At 32.3% G+C, this 21,537-nt stretch overlaps 1 protein-coding gene across 3 annotated transcripts in view; it reads left to right on the plus strand.

Moving 5' to 3' along the window:
• Mondo (MLX interacting protein mondo) overlaps positions 1-21,537 on the plus strand; it is a 284,390-nt gene that overhangs the window by 161,003 nt on the left and 101,850 nt on the right. For all 3 annotated transcript variants that reach the window (XM_075364989.1, XM_075364990.1, XM_075364991.1), the window contains exons 3-4: positions 16,868-16,941; positions 18,391-18,516. In XM_075364989.1, the coding sequence (XP_075221104.1) occupies positions 16,868-16,941; positions 18,391-18,516 (200 nt within the window). The remainder of the gene's footprint in view (positions 1-16,867; positions 16,942-18,390; positions 18,517-21,537) is intronic.

Here is a 21,537-nt window from a genome sequence, read left to right on the forward strand (position 1 = left end):
CAATGGCAGATTTGTTGTATCTCTTCCTCATAAGAAAAACTTTGCTTTAGGAGATTCATATGAGAATGCGAGGCATCGTTTAAATTTGTAATTTCAGAAAAATCCTAAACTCCAGGAAGACTACTTCCATTTCATGAAGGAATATCAAGAATTGGATTACATGCAACCTGTAGATTCATTTCAGTCCAAAGTTCCATCTGAAACATTTTATTTGCCTCATCAAGCAATATTTCGTGAATCATCCACCACTACAAAAACAAGAGTAGTGTTTGATGGTAGTGCGAAAAATTCAAATGGCCAATTACTCGATTTAACTCTTGCTACAGAAGCAGTAGTACAAGATTTATTTTCAATTTAAATCGTTTTAGAACTCACAACTACGTGCTATTAGGAGACATTCCTAAAATGTACGGACAAATTCCCATTAATCCTCGAGATTTTTCATTACAAAGAATTCTTTGGTATGATGATACCAACTCATCAATTATTCCATATAACTTGCAGACAGTTACTTATGGTTTAGCACCTTCAAGATTTCTAGCCACAATATGTTTGATTGAAATTTCAATCAAAATGAAGCCTGCTTTCCTCAAGCTTGCCAATCAATCGAGCAAGATTTTTATGTCGATGATCTCACTTGTTGTGACATCGATCAGTTGAAACAATTATATAATATTTTGTTATTGCTTAACAAATACGGACTTTCGCTGCATAAATGTCATCATTCAAATGTGCCTGGTATGTTCGATGATTCTGATTCCTTCATCAGATTAGACAAAGATGAAAATATCAAAACATTTGGATTGTCTTGAGATCCTCAAGGTGATGATTTCATTTATCAAATCAAACTAAAGGATAATAATACTTTTTACACTAAACGTTCTGTTTTATTAATTATTTCTTCATTGTTCGATCCTTTGGGTCTACTTGCCCCTGCAATCGTTCCATTTAAAGTGTTCATACAAGAGTTATGGTGCGCTAACCTTCAATGGGATAAGTTTTTCCCGCTCCGCTAGCTGGAAAATGTAATTCTTGTATTCTCAGCTCATATCGTCAAGTAATTTTAAGATTCCTAGATTAGTTAAAATTAATTTAAGTAAGAGTTATCAATTACACGGATTTTGTGATGCAAGTAGTAGTGCAACGCATATGGTGCTTGTCTTTTTATCAGATCTGTTGATAGCAATGAACACATTGAAACCCATTTATTTTGTTCAAAATCTAGAATTGCTCCATTCAAGCAAATCTCTATTCCTAGAGATTAGAGCTGAATGCGGCTCTTCTATTATCTCGTTTATTCAATAAGGTTAAGTGTATTTTTGGTATAAGATTTGATTCAATCCATTTTTGGTCGGATTCTAAAGTAGTACTTTACTGGTTGTCATCGCTTCCTAATCGATGGAAGATATTCGTCGCAAATAGAGTTTGCGAAATTCCGAGCTAACTAAGGAACGCTTATGGAAGCACATTCCTGCAAGGGATAACCCCGCAGACATCCTGTCACGTGGTTGCATGCCGGATGCATTAACCTCGTCGCAACTCTGGTGGAATGGTCCATCTTTTCTGAAGGAAGAGGAGAACGCCTGGCTATCCAATTCGCCTATCATTTCTGTGATTCCCCCAGATTCGCTCAAGGAAGAGAAGCAACAAAACTAATGTGTTTTCAGCTGTTCTTCAAGTTATAGAAGCTGTAGAACTTTCAAAACCATTTTCTTCGTTCACACGAACATTAAACATATTTTCATATTGTCATCGTTTCATTTATAATTTAAAAAATAAAAATAATCGTATATTGTCGGATCTGTCACCAGAAGAAATCTATTCCACGTTGGAAATCCTTATCCGTCATTGTGGGCGTCATACATCTGATCCTGCCCCACTTACTCCTGGACATTTTCTAACCTTCGTTCCATTAACTTCCTTACCTGATCCTGATTTCTCAGGCATTAATGTAAATGAGCTTACTAGGTGGCAGCTTATGCAAAGAATATTGAAAGACTTTTGGAAAGCATGGTCTATCGATTATTTACATTCCTTGCAGCAGAGGAACAAGTGTAAAATTTCAAATAATATTTGTGTTGGTAATGCAGTTATAATTAAAGAAAGTAATCTTCATCCACTGATGTGGAAATTAGGAATAATTGTTGAAGTGTATCCAGGTAACGATGGACTAGTTAGATTAGTTGATGTGAAAACTAATGACACAATAGTAAAAAGAACTATTAATAAATTGATTGTTCTTCCAAATTTAAATGCGTGTAATGACATTAAGCCATTCCTAATGTAATCAGTGAGATTTATTTCACGTCCTCCTAATGTATTTGTTTATTTCAATTTAATATGGTTGTAAGCTTTGCATGTATCAATATTAGATTTGTTGAGTTAACTTTAATTTTTGTACTTTCAAGGTTTACGTCATTATTTTATGTAATGTATCAGAATTATAATTAAGGTAATCATAATTGGTGGGCAGTGTGTTCCGTTCCACGTCGAGCCGTCCGGTGATGCGATCTAGTGGGTGCTAGCGCTCACGGGAGAGTTCCGCACGTACTAGCATTCGGCGCTCGAATCTGATCCAAGACGGTTACGTCATACTCTTAGTCCGGATGAACTCCATTCTTTGTTCCGATGAACGTTAGATTTAATGTTGTATTTAATTTTAAATTTTTTATTTTTATACGTTATGTTACAATTCATTTCATTAACTGTCAAGATGACAATTCATTAAACCATTATTCAACAAGCAACAAGGCATTGTGTTCACCTATGGACATACAGTCCAACCTCGCCCTAAAATTTACCAAATTTAATATTTTATTTGTATTAAATATTAATGAAAAATTACTTTTCTCATTTTAATGCATACATATTTTTACATTTTAAATAAAAATATTAATTTTTTTTATTTATTTATGTAGATAGTTCCATATTTCAAACATTGATTAATTAGCTCATTGTTGGCCAGAAACCATGTTAAGAATTCTTCTTTGATGAATCTGACTTTCAGTGTCCTTATTTTTATTTGTTCCTGTACAGAATAGCTTTCTTAGCTGCATTACCTTTTACTGGAAGACAATTTTTAACCAAAATGTCTTCCATCTCCTTATCATTCAACAAATTTTGTTCATCTCTTATTTTTGATTTGCTCCAACTTCTTTATTAGGGTAATTTTCTTGAGATCATTCTCATATTGGTCATAATATGGTTATGTTCATTCTACTTATATCTATTTTTTAACATTAGTCTCTTTTCGTTTGGCTTTACAGCCACCCAAATTATTTCCTTCATGATTTCAAAATCTAAATTATATCACCTTTAAAATGTTTAGTTTCATAGTACCCAAACCATCTGCAGGAATGATCATAAAAACTGAAACGAATGACAGCAGATATAAACGAATGTTATTATAATATTTGGAAAAATCTGTTCACTGTTTTATTAAACAATGCTAGGTTCAGTTTTTCTTCATTTTTATTTTTGTAATTTCAAATTTTTGATACTCGATGCATATTTGTTAAACAGTAAAGTCACTAAAATAACTTGATACCCTCCCCTGATGGAGGAGCTCCCAAATTAAAAAAAATTGAAATCCTTTTTTATATTTTGGTTTTAATTTATTTAGAATCTGTTTTAATTAATATTTTAATTGTTAAAAAAAAAATACCCCCTGATGCTTGAACCCTACATTTTCACAAAATCGAAAACATATTTTTGGAAATTGTGATACTAATATTAGAGATTTTGTTTATTGCGTAATTTTTTTGAACATTATCTTGACTTCAAAAATAAAAATTAAAATATTTAAATATAATAAAAATTGATTTAAATATATATTCAATTTGTTAAATTGAAAAAAATAAATAAAATGCATAACTTAACTGGTGTAGCCGGTAAAGTTATGCAATTGATTGCCAAATTTTTTTATTAACTATTTGAAAGAATAATGAGATTGCATTTAGTATTTTTCAATGTTTTTGTATGTATCTTTTAACAATTATTTTTAAGTGTTAACTTTATCAATAATGTTTTCCTTCCATAACAAATATATTGTTGCTGTCTGTGATAGTTAGATAACGTTGGATTTGTATTTTAGCTGATAAAGCCAATAACACCTGTTGCTTGTCATTTATTGTGCATTCATTAAACATATCTTACTTAGTATCACTAAGTGCCATTAATCAAAAAATCATTCCTGTGCAATGATATATACACCTGTTCATCATACAGTGAAAATACAGTTTTTAGAAAACTTTATTATCTACTCACCTTTTTTTAGTCATTTTGTATCTATTTTTTTTTCAGCTTTTATTACTTATTACAATAAATTATTATCACATGTTCTTAATAGTAGGAAAATAACTCCCAACAGAATATTGTAAATGCAGATCAAACTTATAATCCTTTCTATTTATTTATTATTTTAGTATTATATATTTTTTTCATAAAAGTCAGTTTTTTACTCTATACTTAGTGTTGAAACTTTTTGGTTTTGTCAGGTATATATTGCTTTTCATGAATTGTCAGATTCATGGGACTATTGCATTCTCTCATTTAATTCTCAGTGTAATAAATCAAACCACATTTGTACATTCTTGGATTAATAATGTTTTCAATAATTTGTCTTAACAGATTTCCATCTACATTTTTGTGGTTTTATAAAAATAAAAAGTTTTGTGTAGGAATTATTTAAAATTGTTTTTATGATTTTAATTTTTGAATAAAGAGCAAAATTGCCTTTTTTTTATGTACACCCATATGTTTATCATCATAGCATAAAGTACGAATAAGCCATGTAGGTTTAGCAATGAAATTGTTACCTTGAATGAATGAAATATGAGCTAAGATGTAGACATATAGGTCTAATAACCTTTGAGCAGAATGTTTATCCTTGCTTGTGTCATTGCAATCACACCTGTCTGTTTTTCAGTGTGAATCACCTCTATCCCACCCTTACATGAGGCATGTTAACTAAGTACCATTTTGATATAAAAAAATAAGCAAATCTCTTTTTGAAAAAAATTATATTCACCTGAAAACCTGAATTTTAATCTACATTTCTACATATTTTACTCCTACATTAAAGTATTTGTTGCATTGTGCGATCAGTTTCTGCATTCCAACTTCATAGAAATCTGCCGCCTGAGAAGGTAACCATTGCTGAATGGCTGTTTTGACATCGTCATCGTTGTTGTGCTGAATTGCTGCTTTAAATGCTGAAACAAGCAGTAGTCACTAGGTCAGGACTGTATGGTGGTCGGTTGGTCAATTTGGTCAGATGTTGAGTGTTTCCATTACATGGACTGTTGTTTGGATTCCAGTGCAACGTGAGACACCCATGTCTCATCATTAGTAACAGTTCAGCTTAAAAATGGATCGCCTTCATTGCTTTGAATTCATGAAAGAATTCAAAGCACCGGCTAAACATTTTTTTTTTACAACTCTGTCACCATTTTGGTACGCAGCTTGAGCACAACTTCCAATAGTTTAAGCGACCAACAGTTTCATATAGAATATTTAATGAAATTAAAGGAAATTTATTACATAATGATGAAATCATAAATCATCAATTCTCATGGATTTTTCCATTAATTCTCAGCACCACCTCATCAGTAATGACAGATGGTCGCCCACTGTACAACCATTCCAGCCGTGGTGTAATACATTGATTGTGGTAATAGCATACACTAAGTAATTGCCAGATAAATAAACTATGGATAATTTACACTTCATTTATTTACTTTTAAATTTACATTGAATTAATTAATCATTACATTAAATAACAATAGTTTTGTACTTTAGTTAAATACTCATTTTTAAATATATGTTAAACTTACTGTGTAGCTACAACAGATATTAAATTAGTAATGTTGTTTAGTTATCATTTTAAAAGAAAGTGAAGTCATAATTTATTATTGCTTAATAATACTTAAGCTCAGCTGGTTCATTAATAAAAAATAAGAAATGAGAAGATGACAGGAGAAGAAAACACGTGAATCTGAACACCCACTCCCTACCACATTATGTAAATTTGTATGGCTCGCTTTAAATGCTTTAACCCATTTTTTCACCATTCCATAGCTTTATCCCCATACACTTCACTAATCTGTCGATAAATTTTGGTTGCTTTTGCACCTCCTGCATTTAATAAACAAATTGCAGGATCTATTTCACAATCGATGGTACTGTCTGTAGTCACAAACAGTTTAAACATGCACAGGAAACAGTAAACAAAGACAAACGTCACGTGACATCTGTAGTAAGCCAATAGATGTAGTTACTCAGTGCACACATGCAAAGCAGTGACAGCTGTGCTGCAGCTGATATATATCAAAATGGTACTTACTTAAAAACATACCTTATATTTAATGAATACTGTGTTATTTGCTACCGTGGTAGGTCACGTGTTATCCACTTATTACGTGCACATACGGTGCGTAGTATTATCCACTGGAATTTCAATGTTACAATTCATGTTCAACACATTTGGCACATTTTATCTTAGAATAAGTGATCTGGCAAGAGTAACAGGATATTGTATGGAGGTAGACTTGTTGTGGTCTTTACAGGTGCAAGGAAGAGGCATCCATTTACAAAGTCAGAATTATGTTTATCTGGATAAAACAGAGCTCTCTCTTAGTTTAAAAGTGCAGATTTCTGTCTGCCCTGACTGATCAAGGACCAGCATAAGTTCATGCTACTTCAGTCGGCTAAAAGAATGTGTATAATTTGATGTCACAGCACAGGAGAGTTAACAGTTGACCGTAAAGTCTTGGTTATATCATACGTGGATCTACAATCATACAGCCTGAGCTTTGTACCCCTGAATTTAGTCCCTCCGCACAGAATGGGTTCCACGTACAGTGGAACCATAATCGCTTAATAATCATCACTGTATGTAACCGTGCATTGCTGAATTATGATTGCTTGTTTTGATGTTGTCTGTAATCATGGTGCTGTGATGCTGCTTTAAAAGTAATAGTCACTGGGTGCCAGGTCAGGACTATACAGTCGGTGATTAATTTGTTCTCGGTCAATGACACGATGAGATCATGGGTGCAATGATCTGCATGCAGCTCACAGCCATATGAACTGTACAGCTGTCATTATAAGGTTAATTAAATATATCATATGATGCTATCAAATACACTCACAGTATTAAAAGTTTTAACGTAATTTTGTTTTGAGGTATAAATCTTTCCCATGTGTACTAACTTGCTAATCTTCAGTGAAAGCTAGACTATTATGTTGCATTTAGAAAAAAATAGGTCTGGATTTTGCTCATAGTTGTAGCTTTCAAATGGATGATAATATTATTACCAATGTCATTAATGTAGAATTGTTGAAGACTTATGTATAATAGTGTTAATTTTGTTTTAATAGAGTTGTTAGTAATAGTAACTATTACTAGTGTAACAATTAATTAAAAATCTTTTATATGGTCTGAGAATATTATGACCAGGAAAAGTTTTAACACTTATCCGCAAAATTTAAATTGCTAAACATTTTTTGGTGTCTTTCTTTTGAAATATAGATAAATTTAGAAAATCTTTTCAACCGATTCTTTGTCTCTGTTTATAATTATTTTAGTTACAGTTTATGTTTTATGATTTTCAGAGATAAAATCTGTGACAATTGTTGAAACTACAGCATGTTAGTTCAGCAGTCCTTTTTCATAAACCAGTACCATGCTTCTTATCCAGTCCTGTACAACTTTCCTGTAATTTTCCCTGAATTAAGACTTTAGAATCTATCAAAGAACTATCAACATTAATTATCTGATCTTATGACAGATAATCTGTGATGCTACAGGACCCAAATTTATGCAAGTAAATGTTCTAATTATTTTTGTTTTAAGTTTTAATACTGATTGCCAGTAAATTTTGATTGTTAATGTTGAATTAAATCCCAATTTTTAATAAACACTTTGTCACTTTATCACTGTGATAAAGAAGTGATACATCAGAATCTGGACATTCCAACCATCAGAAAACTGTAATTTGGCAAATTATCTATTATGTTGACCTTATAATCAATATAATATGAGCTGAATTAAAAGTAACTAAATATTGTAAGAGATATTATTGGTTTAATCACCCTCCAAAAAAAAAAAATAGATTTAATATAAGTATTTTTAGTACTTGCAAACAACACTTGAAATTTGTCCACTCCCTCCCCTAATATGGGTCAATTTGTATAATTTAGTAATTCAAAGTAATTTCTACAATTAGCGTAGTACAACTTATTTAGGGGTAATATTAAACTATTTTTATCTGTTGAAGTATGTATCCGTAAAAGTAGCCGTTAGTATTAATTGAGGATTAGTATTCAGACAAATTATTGAAACAAAAATTAAGAGTGTACCATTTAGATATTTTTATTGTAATTGAATAAATTTGTTTATGCTTTGTAAACAATAAGTCAGATTTCTACAATTTGTTTGTAACTCTTTAAAATTATGTATTTTGTTAACGTTATTCATATTTATATATGCACTGAATTGGTTATTATAAAGTTCATTTTTTTTGGAAATTATTATTAATCAATAAAAAAGAATTAATGTATTATTATAATTTAAATGATTGAGCCTCCATGAGGTGCACCTGGATATATCCGGAACAAATAGTTGAAATTTGTACAGTGAACTGAATTTAAACAAACTTCACAGCTTCATTTTTCATCAAATTACACCTCACTAGATCACATCTAGAGTTGTAACTTGGACATAGCCCCACCACAGGTGACCCCTTGCCAGTCAACCATGAAAGGTCGTTTAAGGAATACTCCACTAGCTGAACCAAGCAACACCAGAGTTCAGAGAAAGCAGCATTCGGATATGGTGGGCTGCCACTTAGAAGATAACATGTGATTGGAAGCATTGGAATGCCCCAACACTACACACACAAACAAGAAAAATACAAAGTTCATAATCAAACCAAAGCAAACCACCTACATTTCTACTCACAATGTAAACTCGCTCATGCAGACTGAATAAACATGATAAAACTGACCCTTACAAACACTAAGTCGAAAGTAAAATTCAGAGGCGAGGTCTCGGAACCATTTGAGATCAAAACAGGTCTGCGCCAAGGCAATGGGCTCTCACTGCTATTTTCAACTGTGCCCTAGAATTAGTGATGAGGGAATGACTCAAAAAATGCCACCAAAAGTAAAAGCGGGCCTAGGGCTAAAAATCAAAACAAATTGTCTTGGTTTTGCCGACAATTTGGCACTGCTAGCAAATAACATCGACGAAGCTAAATCACAGTTATTAGAACTTCAAAACATTGCAAACAGAACTGGCCTCGAAATATCATTCGAAAAGATAGAAATTATATCCCAAAAAACAGCACAGTTAAAAGAAGTAAACAAACACTAATAAAATGAAAACAGTAACCCAATTTACGTACCTCAAAAAAATAATAACGAACAACCTAAATGAAAAAAACCTTGATACAAAGTAAAAGAAACAAACTAGCTAAAGCTCATTCCAACCCCGTAGGGGGAAGCACCCACGTTGTGACGTTACCGGTCGCCACACCACCCCCTCCGTTCCAAGCCTGAGGGCTTTAGACCCTCTAACTGATTAAATCGCACAGTCATCAGCCACGCCTCGGTCGGAATGTCACCGATGTAAATGCCTCGGCAGATATTTGCATCCGTAAGATAACATATCAAATCTTGCCTTCACGTAGGCCTCAAACGGACATCTGCACATCCAACCTAACATGATTCCCTCAAACTAACTGACCGAAACCATGGAAGCGTGAACCCCGCGCCTAGTAAAGATTTGACAGCACCGTTCGTGACTGTGAATGCCTCAGAAAACGAACAAGTTTAAAGTTTAATCAGTGCTACATTCATACCAATCAAAATTATGTTTTACGCAACATAGAAATTCAGACCTACACCCAAATAAGTCGACCAATTTAGGTTCCCTAACAGGGGGAACTCAACCTCATTCCGGTACGCGCAGGAGCCGGGGACAAACTCCGCACCTCCACCCGGTCCCTTCACGAGACATCATGGTGTCTTGCGCGGCGCAGCCACCCCCACCAGCGCGAGCCCCAAATCGAATCACAAATAATACCAATATAACCGTGGCACGATGCCAGTGCTCTCCTACCTCCAGCAAATCCAAAGCCTAAGCCGGAAACCTAGCCACACGGGATCCTACCACGATCGAGTACCTCGATTAAACTCTCTTTGCTGACCTACACACCGCAAGGATGCGAAGAAAACCAGCCACTATAGACCACTCCTCGCAAAACATCCGGTTAATACAGAGATCCAGAAAGGAATGTATTCTCTCAAGTTCCCTAACAACTCGTGAACGTTTGACCTCATATTGGGGACAGACGTAGAGGACGTGGATCACTGTATCATCAGTCCCACAATATGGGCATTGACTAGAATCCACCAAACGAAACCTAGCCAAACTCGCCCAAGAGGCACCATGCCCAGAGAGAAACTGTGTGATATACCGATTGGGGTAGTCCCATCCCACCTTAGTCAGATACTATAGGAAATATACCATGGATGTAGCAATCTGTGGGGGATTTGCTCCACCGTACCTGCCAAGACGCAAGGCCCCAGCCTTCAATCTCTGCTTTCATTCTGACGCCAATAGGTTATTTACCTTGGAAATGTAGCATTCCTTATGCTCGTTAGCCAAGATATCTATTATTTTGACTTCGGCTATAACACAGACTGCCTCCTGTGAGACTGTTCTGTAACCGCCTATAACAGCCAGCAAGAGGAGTTGCTGGGTCCGCAGTAAAATGTCCACACAATACCTAAAAGCCATGCGGTGAGCCCAGACAGGCACAGCAAACAGCATAATAGCTTCACTAACATCTTTGTAAAGGATACGTCTGGTACGGTAATTCAACCCACAATCAGGATCAATGACTCTATGGATTCCATAAAAAGCATCATTGGCCTTTTTTGTTACATACTGTAGATGTTCCTTGAACCAAAAATTCTCATCAAGGATAACACCCAGGTATTTTTGAGCCGTAACATACCGAATGGGGAGATCAGCCATCCGAATCTGGATTTATTGGAAAGCCAATCGGCCCTTAAGGAACATCATTGTGGTTTTCTCTTAAAATAATCTTATGTTGGAGACTCCACAGTCGGAGTGTCTCACAAGCATGAGCAGCTCGGAACTCTACCTCGTTATGCGAATCCCCTTCAATCAGTAGCAGCGCGTTGTCAGCATAAGCAACGACATGACAACCACATGGCAACCTTAAATGCACATGGAATCGAATTCTATGATCCAAAGAAGGGGCTCAGAACACTGCCCTGAGGACATTTTTTAGTTACGGTCTTGCGAACCTCCGAGCTGCCATCATGCAGGGAAACCGTCTGATGGCTGAAATAACTTGAGAGCACTTCTAATTCATCTCATGTACACTTACGTTTCTGCATCTGATACAGGGCAGAAGGCCACCATAAGTTGTTAAAAGCCCCGGGTATGTCCAGAAAAATCCCGAATACATATTTACATGGACTAGAGGAAGCTGTATTCATCACTATATCCAAGCTAAAGCTCAAAAATTAACTTCATACACATAGAATAGAAATTACCTATCAATAAACACAAAAATAAGACACTACAACACAGTTGTAAAACCTGAAGCCACTTATGCAGCAGCAAACTCTTCCACCTGAACGAACAATCAAAGACAGACAGACTCCAGAAAATCAAAAGAAGAGTCAGAAGAACCTGCATCAATAAAACGTATCAGAAAGACAGGCAGTGGTGAATTGTGGCTGACGAAGTTGTGTACAAAGAGTTGGAATCCATTATTGATACCATGCGTAAAGAGGAGACTAGGATTCTTTGGACATATCATGATGATGCAAGATTCTGAAACAGCTAGTACAGTACAATCTTGACTAGAAAAACACCAAGACAGAATACAGAAGGGTCAGAGAAATAAGAGAGGACCTGAAGGAAATTGGCTTTATGCCAGAAGACACCACAGATAAGATAAAATTAAGAACAAAAACACTCACAAGAGAAAACTCACTACACGAGTATTTTCAATACTAGAAAGGGCACAAAGATCGGGAAAGATATGATATGATATGATTTTTATAAAGATATGAAAAAGTACTAGGAGGACTGCAAGGCTCAAACAGTCCCATTGAAGAAATTAGGATAATTGACTGACTTAAGCAATCCTGTGCAGTCATAAAAGGTAATAATAATAACTATCACTAACCAAACTTCTCTGTTAACTATATGATAGTTTACACCATTCTGTCAGTTAAGTGGAAGACACTTCGGTACTGTATTTCATTTAAGTAGCATGATAATATATAGAATAAAGAAAATTAAATGTTAAAATTTTGAAGTTGTCAAGCTTTTTTTTTAAATAATATACATTATAAGTCATACAGTATTTATCAAGAAAGAAAAAGTTTATTTGTAAAGGGTTGTATCATAAGAATCATGCAATGAAATATAATGAATTTTACACCACTTTATACTTTGTTTTTCCTTTATTGTTTGATGCATCCTATTAAATACTTATAGGAAATATGGAAAGTTACGCATAAAAAGTAGATTATTTCAGTGAGTAATTCCATTATTCCATTACTTTGCTAAAATATTATTTTTTTTAAATCACATTAAAGTAAATTTAAGAAGGATTTTATTTATATTTTATTATTTTTTGTTGTAATTATTTTAAGGTTGGTTTCTAACATTGGTGACATTTTTTCTTTAATTCTATTTTGGCTTCAGTAAAGGTAGAAAATATTCTTTTCAAGAACAATATGATTTAACAGCTCTGTTACTGTACATAACCGTATTGAAAACATTAGAAAAATTCTATAAAATACCTAAACAACAAACAATTTGTTCTTAAATTTTTTTTAAATTGTTTTTTTATATAATATTTTAATAAAATAATGTAACGTTAAGATTTCACTACTGGAATAATAGGTAAAAAAATGGAATATTTTTTTATGATTAAATTCACCATCTAAGATTGAACCTCATGCCATGGTCATATGAAATGGGAAATTTTGTAGTGTATGAAAAATGTTATAACTGATTGGAATTCAAAATCAGGACCTCCAGATGAAAGGCCTGGAGATGGAGAGAGTGGTAATTATATACTACTTTTAAAATGTAATTTTTCATGATTTTGACAATTTTCTTTAAATCCATTTCAGCTGATATGAATAATACAAAAAAGTTCAAGGTTTATTTTAGTATAAAGCTAATCTTTTTTCATCAATTAGTTTGCACTTTATAAAAGATTTTTATTTTGTGATTTGTGCTATAATTGCTGAAGTGCGTGTTAACAACATCGCTCCTCTTACAATTTAATATGTTTAGTTGGATTCAAACTATAGTTCTTCAGGATCTTCGAATAATTAACAAAAAGCTGTTTCATGATATTGCTAATTTTTTATCCATTTGATAAGATGAGATATGTAATTTAAAACATTTTTGATTGCAAATTTGTGTGTGTACTATGTTTGTGTCTGTCTTTTTACATTTACTCATCTTTTTTTGTTGATGTATGTAACTAACTCGTGATATTATTGTATGCATTTTCTCACTCAATCAGTCATTGTGTTACTAAAAATATTTAATGTTATGTAAAATAAATCAAAAGAAGAAATAATTTAATTTATCCATATTTTAAACATTGACATTCTGCTGAAAAGTAATAAAAAAGTGCCACATCCTTCTTTTGTGAAGAGTTTTGTATTTTAATTACAAACAGTTATTTTTTTTTTATATGCAGTAACTTAATATCACATATTAAATGTTAGCCCTTTACATGAAGTGCTTTAGATCATAACATAAGTACTGATAATAGATGGATATATAAGGCTAAATATTTGTCTTACTTAAATAAATATTTTAGATTGAAATTATGTAAGTTGCCGTATTGTCTTTTTTTTAAATATTAAGTGCTATGTTATGATCTCTCCAAAGTACTTAATTTTGTTGAGTTAATTTTTGATTATTATTAAGAATGAAGTTTCATTTACAAAATCTGTCATGATGTTTTAAAACAACTGCAAAAAAATAACTATTTTCTATTCTTTTTTAAATGTTAACCGTTTGAAGCCAGTGCCATATTTAAAATGATTATCAACAATGTACTAATTTTTAATTTGATGCCGATTTCAAAAATTTGAAATTTTGTAGAATTGAAAAGTATTATTTTTTACTTTTTGGTACATTTTTTTATCAGCTTTTTTTAATAAGTTTATTTTATTTTATTTCTTTTAATTTTTATTTGTTTATTTATCGCACCACCTGCATTTTGATAAAAATAAGAAAAGGATTATAAGGATATAAAACTGATTTTACCAGGATGATTTATGAGGATGAAAGCCATCCTTAGTTTCTTAGCTGGTTATTTTACAACTAATTTTCTTGAAAACGTTTTTAGTTTTTAATGAGTAAAAAAGTCTCTGTAATTTATGTTGAATTATTATAAAAACTATAAAATCTAAAAAATCAATAGGTAGGCATAGGTATAGAATATGATCCTACAATAATTTGTTTTTACACTTAAGTTTGTATATTATTTAGTCCTTATCTCAGCCTAATTTTTTCTGATATTTGGTATAAGATGTTTACCAGTTGTCAAGATAATGAAAAAGAAACCCATTTCAATGTTTAGGTCTTTGGGTAATGTGAAATGTATTAGAATTTGTATCTAATAGTTTTATGAATTTTTGTTTATATAATACTGTTGATTAATTATTGATTACGTAATTTGAAGCTGAGATGAAACTTTTTTTTTCATTTGTTTGTATTGTAAACTTACCATCTTTGTTGGCACTGTAAAAATGCTAACCTCTGTGGTATTGTAAGGTGGGAGATTGGGAAAGAATACATGTAGGACACAAGTTTTTGAGAAAAATCGTTATTTTTCATTATAATCTTCTTTCAAGTTCATACACTTTTAGTTTAATGGTGCTCAAGTTTTTCAATCCCATCTTACAGTATGATTTATCTAAGTCTTAAAATAGGTTGATGATTCGGCAGTAACTTCATCATTTCGCATGATTAACTTTCTAGCAAGCCAGTTCATCATGATTGGAAACAAATATGAAGAAGCCACTTCATCTTCACTTTTCATCCTGAGGCCCAGGTTTGAATCCCAGCTAGGTATGGGATTTTTTATAAGTTATAAAATTTCAATTTCATATAACCACTGCAGAAGCTTCAAGCTTATCAGGTGAATTATTCATAAAAAAATAATAAATAATCTAAAGGTGCTCATCTGGTGAGTAGCAGTGATGCAAAAGTGTAATTGTAACAATTTTGCTGTCACAGTCATAAAAGCTGGTGCATTTCCTTTGTGAAAAAGAATCTTCTTTTATGTCAAATGTGCTACTTTTTTTCAGAATGAAAAAACTTGTAGTTCCCTAACTGCAACCACTGTTCCTTAGTTTCTGGTCAGTATTGGTGCATCCAAGGTAATTTGCACAAAAATTCCTCTCAATTATATTGAAACAGTCCCAAACCATGCTTAAATATGTTTATTTGTTCAACCTTGTAATCAGTTGTGTGCAAACATGGTACCAATCTTGTGGACAAATTTCACACATGTAAATATTCACCAAAAGTATGGTGCACCTGTTCATTTGAGATGCCTGTTGTCTTAGCGATCTCATACGCTTTCAATCTTCTGTCATTCATTACCGTATCATACATTTTTTTCAACACCGTCTGCAGTTATAACCTCAACAGGCTGCCCAGAATTTTCAGCATTGTTTGTGCTCATATGACCAAAAACGAAAATAACCATACCGTTGAATTTTTTCTTAACATTTCTGTTAGTTAAATAGTTCTTTACATGTACATTACAGTACTTGTTCATGAAATGTTTGTTGTGTAGACATGTGAAATGAGTTTTTATTAGAGTAACAAGTTTTTACTGAAGAATTTCATCAACAAAGAAGTTTTCATATGCAAATGCAAGAATTATTTTGAAATGTTTTCTAACACTTATGTAGATTGAATATAAAACGTTTGCTTGATTGCTTTAAAAAATTGGTAAGAAAGAAGTTATGCGTGCTCTATTTCTTCAATATTAATAATTGAAGATATTGATATTAAAAATCCAACTGCTGTAGTCACCTGGGAAATCATTGTGTCATCTTCAGATCAGAATTCCTTAAACAATGGTTTTACAAACAGCACAATGCTTAAAGACTTCAATATTCTTCAAGAATTTATAGAACCAGATAAAACTAAAAAGATTAATTAATTATTGTGGACAATCTCGGTTATTTACTAAAAGTAATGTATAGATATCAGATGTTTATTTTCATTGTGAAGCGTGGTTCCAATCTAAGTAATATCTTCTTTTTTTTTTGTGGAAGTGTGTACATTCACTGCGGTTGTTATTGGTTATACCCGAACGAGTTAATGCATGCAGTGTTTCACAACAGAAAGGTGAAAGGTGAAGGTTAATGCATGCAGTGTTTTACATTAATTTGTTACTTTACTGTATAAAACTCCTCAGTCATGATGTATATATTATATCTGAGGTACAGGAAGCACTGGTCAAAGTTTGTTCTGAGATTAAGTCCTGTAGCAAATAGATCGAAGGTTTAGAATATAATAGTTGTAAATATGAATATTGACTGGATTTTGGTAGGTTTTGTCATATTTATCTGAATAACACTTCTATTCTCCTACTAAGCTTGGTATGAGATACTTGTTCTTCTTGAGAATTGTTCTGCCATTTTCATGATTAATATCTTATTTTTCAATGTCTACAATTGTTATGGTTATGGCTTATTTTGAACAAAGTTGATTACTTGATTTTTTGTCATTACTTCTTTGTTTAATTTTATTTATTTATTGTTTCAGTCATCACAAAGAAGAATTCTCTGGTCTGCCAGTTCGCATCGCCCTTGGATGTGGATACTCACAACAAGCCAGAGGTAAATTTTATTTCAGAAGATAATCTTTATTTATTAGTAAAAAAAAAATATTGTGTTTACTTTCTAAACAAATACTTTATTTTGAATTTTTCTAAAGTTTGCGTAGAATTTATGTTATTTTATTAATGAAAAATTATATGAAACATTCACTCATATTTCACAGATGAAAAGAGATAGTTAAATTTTAAAAAATAGGGCATAAAAATACATTTCATATATTATAAAAATTTTCCACATTGTCACCATTTACAGCTGCACATTTCTCACAACAGTGAACCAGTTTTTTTATTCTATCAATGTAAAATGCTGTCTTTCCTTGGCCAATAATCTCAATGAGTCCTTCAGTTCATATCTATGCTGACGTGAATACCCTCAATATCTTTCTTTAATTGGAGAAAGAAGTGAAAATCACAGGGCGCCAAATCTGGGAGTATGGAGGGTGTGGGATTGGTTAAAATTTAACTTCAGTAGAGCCTTGACTCTTCTGTGAGTTGTGTGAACAAATTTTAAGGTAGCCTAGGTACAATAATGTATCCTACTCATTTCATATGCCTATTCGGGTGTCAAAATATTATGTGATGTGACAGCCATGTTGAATTGATTCATCCACCTGCTTTTCGTGGTTTCTCATCAATCATAGAAACCCAGTAGACCAATTCACAGTTTATTCTCAATATTTGCTTTACAGTTCTGTTTCATAAAATTTATTACGCATCTACTCACAGTATTTTGATCAACAGTTTTGTCACCGTAGATTACTTTTAGTCGACGATGAATATCACTAGAATTCACATTTCCACTGTTAAAAATTTAATCACTGCACATGTGACACATGATTTAAACATTGACATATCAGGCATACACGACTCCATAAAAATGCCTAATAACAAAGTGTGAAAGAGCACAGGTTAACTAGTTTTAGAATGTTAGTAGTAAGGGAATGAAACTACACGATGACAGCACCTGTCGCTTTGTCAACATCTTGTTCCCTCACTGCATTCCAGTGTGCATTACATTTTAGTCGCCCTTTGTTTTGTATTGTGATTTATGATTAGTAGATTTGTGTAACATTAAAAGATTAACTGATTGAAAAGTTTGTCAGCTCTACTGCTTTTTTTTTATCAAGTGTAATACTTTTTTCTTCTTTTTCTTTTTATAATTAATTTTCCACTAACATAATTATAATTATGTTTAGTTGATACGTGATATAAAGAATAAAAGGTGAAAGAGACCAGTTGTATACAAAAAATATGAGAATATAAGAGAAGCAATTTTTGGATTTTTGATAAGGTGGTGAAATGTACTTTTGCAACCTGACTGTTACGCAGAACATCTCAGGGAATAGCATTGTGAAAACGGAAGGATGTGAAGTTAGATAAAATTCAAATTAGTAAAATAAAATAATATACCTGTTACATAATTTTTTCATACTTTGATTTTTATTTTTAGGCTGTTGTTCTGGAAGGGAAATACTGGAAGAGGAAATTGAATGCTGTAACAGCAGAATACAAAAAATGGCGGATGTTTTATCGTAATCAAAAGTTTGGGTGGACTTCAAAAGATGGCCAAGATGTGGTTTGTACATTTTCATTAAAAATTTATAATGGTTAAAATAATTTTATTAATTCTGTCGCTTTTAGGCACCATCCGTAAATTACAATATATTGCTATGAAGAAGAGGCCTTTGAATATGTGATAATTTTTTATATAGGGGTTCTATTTCACATCCAGTTAGAAGAATTAATATATTAACTTAAAAGGACTGTTAGATCCTAAATTATTTCTTAATAACCATTTCATGAGAGAAAAATAATAATACAGGTGATTCAAAGAAACAGGAAATTAAAAATATTAAATAACGTTAATGAAAAATTTTTTTTAGAAAATTAATTTTATTTCATGTAATTGTACAAATGTTGCCATTTTAGGATACATACATTTTAGTTTATTTCTTAAAGATGACATCTTGCAGGTGACCTCTTCTACGTAAACACTCACGAAGTCTCTTCGTTAAATTGTTCATGGTTTGACGTAAGATCTCAACTGGAATTTCCGCAATTGCTTCTCGGATCTTTGCCTTCAGTTCTTCTGTTGTAGCAGGTCTACTGTGGAACACTTTGCTTTTAAGGTGACCCCACAAAAAGTAATCGCAAACTGAGAGATCAGGCAATCTAGGAGGCCATCTAATGTCACCATTTCGTGAAATGACACGTCCAAACAATCGGCGTACAGCTGCCATCGATATTCGTGCAGTATGTGACGTTGCTCCATCTTGTTGAAACCAGGCTGTGTTAAGAATTGGTGGAAATCTCTTTTGTTGTTCCACAACAAAGGTTTCAAGCATGGCTATGTAACGAGCCGACGTCACTGTAATCGCAAGACCGTTGTCATCCTCAAAAAAATTGTTAACAAATCCACTGAGGTGGAAATGCGCTTCATCTGACATCCACAGTTTGTGAACAAACTCTTCGTTATCATTTATCTTCTGAAGCATTACATTACAGAATTATGCTCGCACAACTGCATCGTTCGGTTTCAGTTCCTGGACGATCTGCAACTTGTATGGATGAAATTGCAAGTCCTTCACTAACATTCTTCGAACAGTTGAACTATGCGATTGTAAAGATGCAGAGAGACGAAGGATTGACCGATGTGGACTTCGTGTGGCAGCATCTTGTAAAGCTTGAACATTCTGTGGTGTACGGATGGTTCACTCTCGGCCTGGAGGTTTCTTTTTCATTGCCGAACCGGTTTCCTCAAAATTTGATATCCATGTTTTAATTGCATGTGCTGATGGAACACGGTTGTGCCGTCCCAGATTAAAATGACGGCGAAATTCTCTACGCTCTCCCTCTACACTGTCATTGTTTTGTAAAGCGCTTTGATAGCAAATGGACGTTGCGCACCACTCCAAGGATCCATGACAACTAAATGGCAGGTTAGTATTGCCATAAGAGGCTGGCGCCACTTATCAAGTGGTACCAATCGCCCACGGCTACCAACACAACTTTCAAAATTTCCCGTTTCTTTGAATCACCCTGTACATTTAAAAGAAGTATTTCAGTTGATTTTCAAATTAACTGAAGAGAAATTAGCTCCAAATTTCAATTTAATAGCTGTTTCGTATATGAAACCTTCTTTTGATAAAATGAAATAAAATAAAATTTAAAATAAATGATTGATAATATAATAATAATAAAAATTTATTTTTATCATAAAATTATTACTATTCCCAATTGTTAATCACCTTTGGTGATCAAAATGATGGCAACTCTAGGGTTTGAGAAGGGATCTGTAGGACCCCTATTAAAAGTAAAGTAAAATAACTAGTTATATTGCGTAAAATAGTTTTCTTTTATCATATTCCAAAATGCGTCATTGCATAATATATTTTTAAGAATAGTGCACCATATATTTTCACTCATATTTTAAAAATGTTGTGGATGTATTATATAAAATTATTATTATATGGTGCTGGAACTATATCACTGACAGATGTATGTGCAGAAAAATAGAGAGTTGATCTAAAAGAAGTTTTTGTTTATTGATGCAATTTTAATTTTGTTAGAGCTGTTAGAAATTTAATTGATTTATTAAGAGGGAGTTGTTTTCTGTGTTGATTTTTGACAAAGAAGAAGGGTTCAAAAACCAAGACGTAATTTATGGTCAGTTTAATTATCCTCATTCATATTGCATTGTCTGGTTTTTATCAATGAGTAATTTTGAATAGTTTTATTTTCTTCAAAATATTTCCTTAAAACTTTAAATTTTATTTTTTTCAGTCCTTCAACTTTTTCCTAGAAACTCTGTATCCAGGTTTATTGTTCATATCTTACTATTTTGTCTTCTCCTTTCCTATTGTAGAGATAATAAGTATATTACTATCCAGTAATATAATAATTTTAATATTATTATTATTACTGTCTTGATTCTTTTTTCAGCTTACTTCCTTTTCACATGAGCTGCGTTTTGCTTTTGTTTTATTCTGCTAGTTGCTTTAGAATAATAATTTTTCTTTCTTGAGAATTTTGTTTTTCCTAAATCTAACATTTAGAATGTTTTAATTTAATATTTTTTTTTAATAAAAAAGTTTTTTTATAATCCAATAAAAAAATAAAAAAAAACTTTAAAAGACACAATATTTGATTTTCCCCTTGATTAGTATTTTGATAAACCAATAACTTTAATTGTGAGAAATATAATTTCATCACCTAAATAGTTCTAACAGGTTATAAATAACCTATTTCACAATTTATAGTAAAGAAATTTATTTAAAAAAGTATGTTTTTTTTATTTTCTATTCTGTTTTAATCACCGAATGATAGATCAGCATTCTTAATCTAAAAATTTACTTAATCTACAACCTAGTTAAAAAAAATAAAAATTATATAATATTAATAATAGTGTTATGAAAAATGAAATTAAGAAATATTCATATGATGCTTGGAATTTGATGGTTTGTTACATTATTCATTAACAATTTTAAAATGGTTTTTCAACAAATGAACAGTTTCATTATTCTTTGGTAAAAATGAATTAATTGAGAGAACAGTGATAATAACAAGAAAATTCATTCAGGAAAGTCTTACTAGACTT

The sequence above is a fragment of the Lycorma delicatula genome, chromosome 4, assembly GCF_047948215.1.
Source record: "Lycorma delicatula isolate Av1 chromosome 4, ASM4794821v1, whole genome shotgun sequence".
NCBI classification, from domain to species: domain Eukaryota; kingdom Metazoa; phylum Arthropoda; class Insecta; order Hemiptera; family Fulgoridae; genus Lycorma; species Lycorma delicatula.